This window comes from Mycetomoellerius zeteki, unplaced genomic scaffold (genome assembly GCF_001594055.1).
Source record: "Mycetomoellerius zeteki isolate Tzet28-1 unplaced genomic scaffold, Tzet1.0 scaffold3, whole genome shotgun sequence".
Classification (NCBI taxonomy): Eukaryota; Metazoa; Arthropoda; class Insecta; order Hymenoptera; family Formicidae; genus Mycetomoellerius; species Mycetomoellerius zeteki.
In genome coordinates, this window is record NW_017257282.1 from 252,738 (window position 1) to 260,450 (window position 7,713).

Consider the following 7,713-nt stretch of genomic DNA (forward strand, 5'->3'; position numbering starts at 1 on the left):
CTATGCCTTTCAATCTAAAAATAATATCAGCTTTTTCTGTGCATGAATATTATGAATACTGTTTAATTCAAAATTTTGAATAGGAAATGCAGATTTTCAATCCAATTGCATCCAATTGAATTCAATTAAAAATCCAAAAAAAAGTATTCGCTATTTAAAATACGCATTCGGATAGTAAAAAATTTCAATCCATTTTTAATTAATTTAATTCATTTTCGTTTACTGGGTACACATCCTCTCGTGTGTTCGAGAATATCCAAATTCGCTTAGAAGCGTAACTCTTCGAAAACCGTTGCAAGATGACGGAAACTTGCGGTCGCGATCGTCGCGACTTTATTCAAACGAAATTCTCTTTCTCTCAGGACAAGGTACCTTCAAGAAAATGTCGAGATATTATCGTCCCTGCAGCACAAAGTTACACGAAAGTTGCAGCGACACTGCTGCAACATTGCAGCAACATTACATATATTGCAGCAATATTGCAGAGATTTTGCAGCGATATCGCTGCAAATTCTGTGCTGTATGGGGTCTGTCACGTTTAAATCGCTATTGTCGTCGTTTTTCCTTTTCGCCTGATATTCAAATACTTATTCTTACGATAAAAATTCGATTGCAGGTTGCACGCGTGCGCGCGTAAATTCCGAGCGATTCTCACACTTTTCGATTGATCATAATTACGCGGCATCGGGGCAGAGAAGCGGTCGTAGAATACAGAAGTGTATGTGTGTAAGTTATTTATTAAATGATAAATATAATATATAAGCAGTTGCAAAGAAAATGCATTACTCGACGATCCGATCGCTCGAATCAGACTTCGCGAATTGCGTGCCGTGTATCGCTAGCCGGTGCGCAAATGGCGCCGAGGTCGCATGACTTTGGCGCGCGATCAAGGAACTGCGTTCCACTTGGTGTTCGCAACGCTCTTGGAATTATTCGATACTTGTCAAGTGTTAAACAAGGGCTGCATTCAGCAGAAAAAGCCTTGCAACTGTTGTAAAGTTCTTAATATGTATATAATAAATTCTAATTATTTCCATTTAGACACATCTAGATCCAGTGAGAAACTAAGGCAAGACTAATCATATTAAAGAATTTTACAAGAGTTGCAAAGCTAGTTTTTCTGCTTCCGCGCTGAACGCAGCGAAGGACACATATATAATACTCGTGAACGTTGTGAGCGCCAAATGGAACGCATTCCTAGAGATCTATATACAATAAATTAGACATTTTTAAATTAAAAAAAGAGAGAAACTAATTGATGACACAAGAACGAGCAGTAATCGAATAAATATCTCTTCGCTTTGAATCGGCCGCCTCCAAGTGAAATTCGCTCATATACAAATAGAATATAAATCGTTTTGATATAAAATATATTATATATAAATATGTCTTTCTCTCTATATATGTACGAAATTAAAATATTGTGAACTGTCGTCGCCGATTTTTCCAAATGACAAAAATTGTTTGATTTTGAAGAAATGAAACTTTGCCATATCTTTTTTATATCAAATACGACTTGATTCGAATTTTGTCTTATCAGTAATTCACAGATCCGACAATCTGGTGAATCCAGTCGAGATAGTGCGAGACGCGCGTGTAGACGCCAGGCACGTTCGATTGACCGCAACCGATGCCCCAGGAGACGACGCCGGCCAACTGCCAGTGGCCCTGACGCTCGCAGACCATGGGACCACCGCCATCACCCTTGCAGGCATCCTTGCCCTCCTCGCCGCCGGCGCAGATGAAGCCCGGATGAAGCATGAAGCTGAGTCCTAGCCGCGTCTGCCTCATCTGCTGCTCACACACATGGTTGCTGACGACAGGTAGGTTCACCTCTTTCAACACGTTAGAATACTTGGAGCGATCGTCGAAAGCGTCCTTGCCCCATCCGGTGGTCCAGCATCTGCCATACGTTACATTAAATTTCAATTAAAGCGCACTGTGTTTAGGAGCGAAAGTCCGTTCGGAAAGATTTTCGGTAATAGGAATTTTTTTTTAATCCATTAGAACATGATTTGTTATTTATATCAATTTTTCTGAAATATTTGCTGCTTCTTCTCGCGTATATGAAGCAACATTAAGTATTTACGAAAAATAAGAGATAATTAATGTAATTGCTACGTTTTTTTTAATAATACTAGGCTTTAAACTTTAAAATTTATTAAATTCCGGAAATTATATTAAGAATATTATAGCATTATAATAGCTGTATAGGCTTAAAGATATAAAATATTCTATCAAGAAACACGTTTTATGTATGTATATCCCAAATTATTTCATGTTATAAGTATTTATCTACAAAATTTTTTGTCACTATACCGATATCAATTATTTAATATAGAGAAATATTTGATATATGTGAATTTATGGATTATAAGAATTGAAATTTATTAATCTTGAATTTAGAAAAAATTCTCGCTACACACATATATACATATTAATGAGAAATTTTTTAAATAATTTTTTTCGCAATGTGATCTCTTCTGTTTTGTAAATTATGGGGAATACGCACCTTGTTCCAGTGAAGTCGTCGTATTTATTTGGCAAACAGGCTGGGCTAATGTGAGGGTTCTTTGTGAGATCGACGTCATGGTCCAGCGTCAGAATGGCGATGTCGTTGGCAAGAGTACCAGCGTAGTACTCAGGATGCACGAAGACACTCACGATGTCGCGTTCGATGTAGGGGTAGAACTCGACGTCGTGATTTACATCCCATTCGCCTAATCGTGCGCGAAGATCACGATGGACATGGGTCTTGATGCAATGAGCAGCAGTAATGATATGTCGGGACGAGATCAAAGTACCTCCGCAAACGTAGACACTTTCCGTGGTGATCTTCTTCAGAATAGCTACGTGCCACGGGTATTCACCTAAATTAAGAATAATTTAATATATATATATATATATATAGCAATAATATAATTTAATATTGCCATGTAATGAAATATTTAAAATTATTATATAATGCATATGTGTGAAAAATATTTCAAATAATATCATATTGTTAAGCAGTGAAAATGCATATGAAATTATATATCAAGTATTTAAAATTTAAAGCATATTAAAAATTAATGTTTGAAAAATTTAATATTGTAGTAGTAATATTAAATTCGCGATAACGATAACTGGTCTCTGCATTCAGGAACGTTATTAAAATACATGTACGCATATTTATTAATTTGCGATCGATACGCAATATCAGTTAAATGTTTGCTATTCTTGAAATTACAACAAAAAAGGGAGAGTTATTTTTATGTTTTCTATCTTAATATTCCCAAGAGAGAGGCGCGGGTATTTCTCCAAAACTCTAATTCAAATTATTGACAGTATCTTTTTCTATAAATGCTATCCATTCAGTAAATTGTATTAGGAGTCGCGTACCAAATTCGGATTCTCCGTCGACGTAGATTGGGGTCTTGATACGGCCATTGATGCCCTGTGCGTTTCTAACTCCACATTGACCGTGTTTTACTCCTATTATCTGCGATCTTGGGCAGCAGACGTGATAAGAATTGCAAGCCGGACGTCCGTATCGTCTCTGCGAATAGAAAGGGATCGGTCAATTGATTTCGTCCCGACGTACCTGCGACCAGTTCTACTTATCGTGTTCTCGACTTCTATCTGTGCTATACACCGCTGCTCAGTTTGACAGTCTCGCGTTTCGTAAGTTCGCAGAGTCGGTATCACCGTGATCGTCATCCTGAGTCATCCGCCGACGGCCTCAGCCGCTTTACAGCGGCTCTACAACCTCGTTATTACAACGGTCTGTTCAGCAGAGCGAGCAGACCAACCAACCGTATTCTTACCTCCGACGTCGTTTCGCTAAACGCCGTGTCGCGTCTCCTTCTGTCTGAGAAGGTAATCTTCCCGCTCTTCTGTCGTTCGTTGCCGGTCAGTCCTTCCGACGAAACCTTCGACAGATCCTTTGTCAAGAATTGTCTACCTTTCGTCGTTGACGCGTTTCTCGCACGTGTATTTCTATAGTAATCATCCTGATAATCATCCGAATAATCGTTATAGTCATCGTAATCGTTGTTATCGTCCTTGTATAAATAGGAAGGATAGTATGTTTGTCCGCTGTGAGGCTTGTAATAGATCGGTTCGTGATGATGAATATTGTGCGATGGATAGAACGGCGGTCTGGACGGATAATGATAGATCGGTCTCTCGTGATGCGTGTGATAATGAGGAGGGTAACCGCCGTAATGACCGCCATAATGACCACCATAATGACCGCCGTATAGTCCATATTTCTTGTGAGCCAGGAGATGGCCTAGCTTGTGAATAAGTCCTGGATTGGGCGTTACATGAAGGTTCACGTAAGGCTTGATGACCTTCTCGCCGTACTCGTCTTTGGTGACCTGCACCGCTACGAGCGGATTCACGGCGACCGGACCTAGATTTATGCCCTGTCCGCCAACCAGCCCATAGCCCGGCGTGTACCCCGGGATTCCCAGGGGATAACCAGGGTGGGGCGCGATTGGACCGACACCACCGGTTTGCGGTAGGCCGAAACTGACGCCCCAAGTCGGCTTCACGTTCAATTTCGAGTTGTCCAGATTGCCGGTTCCTACCGTCAGTCTCTGCAACGAGAGAGACGAACAAATTCACGTAGAATCGAAGTCTATTTCTCTTTCTCTCTCTTTCATCTCGATTCCGTTTTTTTTTTCGGGAGAATTAACACGTTGATTATAGTCGAAACTATCTCGTCGCTTTTCCTCACACTCGCTCGCGCTTTATTAAAATTCGTTCGACCCAGATCATACGAGTCCCGATGTCCTCCACTACGACGGCATTTAATCTATATATCGTTTCTAGTACGGAGGTTTAATTGTACGGTTGCGTTGTCTAGGACAAACCGACTGACTGAGCGTGCCAAACTGAGCGACGTGTTACAGAACAAATATGGCGCTAAATATTTGTTATAAGTAGCATGCATTTTACACGTCCGATAATTTAATCAATACACGAGTCGAGCTTCCGATGCGAATAATTTTGATTAATTTATAATCTAAATTTTAATCTCTGATCTAAATATCTAAATAACAGTCGAAGTTTGATAATTTATACATTGATTGTCGCATCGTCCGCTCGGAACTCGCAAGAAAAGCGAGAGAAACAGTTCGTGTCAACTTACTTCTTGTATCTCCTGCCCGTCGTCCTTCTTGGTAACGTGCTTGATATCCCTGCTTCTTCGCTTCGTGTTTTCCGTTTTCTCCGTCTGCTCGTTTTTCGTTTGCACGATCTGCTCGGTCTCGTTTGCTCCCTTGGGCACCCTTACGACAGTCATTGTGCCGTTTCCGTCGGTGATTACTACCTCATCAGTTTCGGCCTCGATACCCTTGTCGAGATTACGCGGATCGATTGCCAAGTAGAGATCGTCTTTACGGCCTACGTTATTGGATGTCAAGCATTGATCGTATGGCACGCATACGCAATCGTCATATGACGAGGAACCGAAACTGTTGTCGGCACCGTTATTGAACGGATAATCACCGGGGGAACCACCATTCTCCAAGAATTGACTGGAGAAAAATTGTCCACCGGGAGTAAACTGTTTGCCGTTCGGCTTCACATAAGTGGGGTAACGATCGGCATAACCCTTTGCGATCGAGGAAGAGCCCGACGGGCCATTGTTGCTCGTGGGCGTTTTGATGTTGAACGTTTTCTTATAATCTTCGAAATCATTGATCAAACCGCCGTAAGTACCGCCGTTTCCATAACCATAATTGCCGATGCCACCGAATGTAGGAGATGATGCGACTACGGTGGGATTGTGCGCCACGGTGCCATCGACGTCCCCGTGATGGTAATGATGATGAACGTGTTGCTGAACACCTGCGGCAGTCGGTTGATGGAGGACCACCTGCTTCTTATCGATAAATTTATCCTCGAAATCGGACTCGATGCTAGGTTCGTATATGGGTTTGGGCCCTAATGGTCCAATTGGGAAAGGCGGGCCGGGTTTTTTGTATCCAGGATAAGGCCCGACAAAGACAGGCGGAGGTCTACCGAATGTCGGTCCGGGTCCAGGAAAAACGTTGGGTCCCAGCGAAGAACCAAAACTAGGAAGTGGTACGGGTTTCGCTGGACCATAAGGTCGTTTCACGGGTATGGCCGGAAGTGGACGGCCTACTGGCTTGATGGTCACCGGTTGAGCATAGATGACATCGTGGGGATGAATATCGCGGTGTGGAGAATAGTAAGGTCGTCGTTCTTCCACCTCTTCGCACTGTATAAAATAATTAATACGATGTTTTTATAAATATGGTTTGAATCTCGTAAAAGTCATAATTAAATACATAAAATATAATTTTTGAGCTCTCGAGACTTAATATTCCAGAGACCATATATTATGAGCGACTCAGTACAACACAATGATCATCTCATCTTTGTTTAACATTGGTGAACAACAAGGATGTAATGATGCTCTGTGTCACACCGTATCATATGTGTCTCTTGTTGGAAGACACCCTATATGTATATGATGTTTGCAGAGAATTAAACAGGAAAGTTTCGGAACGTTAATTATGCTCATATTAATAATACTTATAAAGCAATACGACGCGCGCGTATAAGTTGTAGTTCTTAAGCGTTTATAACTAACTTTCAAATTTCTCAAAGCAGAAAAGAAATTTAAAATGCTAATTATATTTCTAGCGATTAAAAAATTTAATCGACTTAGAGAACTGTACTTACGTTGATCAAACTGAGAGAGCAAAGCTTGTCCTTGATGAAACTACGTGCGAGCGTATCATTGTCAAGCTGCAGAGCATTTTTTATTTTAGGATCAGAATAAATTTCATTATATTCCTCAAGATTGCGACCTTGCCGACTAGATACGATAATATTATCGATCACAGAATCAATCTGTAATTGAATATACAAACATATTCGTATATTCATTAACTATTATATTTCTTTAAAGTGATACACACACACACACACACACACACACACACACACACTCTAAATATGAAATATATACTTTACTTTGTCAAAAATTTACGTTTCTGATTTTAATTAGCTTTGTAACGTTTAACGTCAAATATTTTGCAATAACGATAAAATCCTTACTGATTGTTGACCAATGACGTTGGCCACTCCACTGCCACTCGATTGAATATTCGCATTGTAAAGCAGCGGTTGTTGCGTCTCTTTCTGTTGTGAGGTATCAGAGTTGTCGAACGTGACGAAATCACGCTTTTCTTGTTTTTCGTTTGAGGCTTGGTTGAAGTCTTGATTATTCCACGGCTGCCATTGTTGCGAAGAGTCACTCGGCGTCTCGTACACTTGAGTACCAAATACTTCTCTCGCTATTGCTAAGCAAACTATCAGGACCAATTTCATCCTCATCCTACAACAAAAGACGACAAAAGGATCAGCTTTATATCTTTCTTTGTGATCAATAAATAAATTATTTTCTTTAACTTTTGATCTTATCATAATTTATAATTTTAACCAAATATTTGATTTTAGTATTAAAATTTATTTTTTTATATATTTTTTAATTTTTCAAATATTATAATATATTACATATTATACAGGATGTTTCCAAATTAAATGGCAAAACTTCGGGAGCGTGTAGAGGAGTAAAAAACTAAGAAAAAAAGTCCTATAGACATATGCTCGTTTTTGCTCCGTTTCAGAGAAATCGAAAAAAAATGTTTACATTTCTTGCCATATCTAGCACCGACATATTTGATTACATTT

General features: G+C 39.9%; 1 protein-coding gene across 2 annotated transcripts in view; it reads right to left on the reverse strand.

The window, feature by feature from the left end:
• Positions 1-222: 222 nt before the first annotated feature.
• The window catches only part of LOC108724464 (uncharacterized), a 10,918-nt gene continuing 3,427 nt past the window's right edge, over positions 223-7,713 (reverse strand). Inside the window, exons 2-8 of one of the 2 annotated variants that reach the window (XM_018450851.1) lie at positions 7,078-7,357; positions 6,700-6,765; positions 5,138-6,232; positions 3,807-4,583; positions 3,382-3,538; positions 2,513-2,870; positions 223-1,903 (exon numbers count right to left, since the gene is read on the reverse strand). In XM_018450851.1, coding sequence (XP_018306353.1) covers positions 1,537-1,903; positions 2,513-2,870; positions 3,382-3,538; positions 3,807-4,583; positions 5,138-6,232; positions 6,700-6,765; positions 7,078-7,356 — 3,099 coding nt within the window. In that variant the 5' untranslated portion in view covers position 7,357 and the 3' untranslated portion in view covers positions 223-1,536. Of the gene's footprint in view, positions 1,904-2,512; positions 2,871-3,381; positions 3,539-3,806; positions 4,584-5,137; positions 6,233-6,699; positions 6,871-7,077; positions 7,358-7,713 lie in introns of both variants that reach the window. The other variant, XM_018450850.1, reaches the window with a different exon arrangement.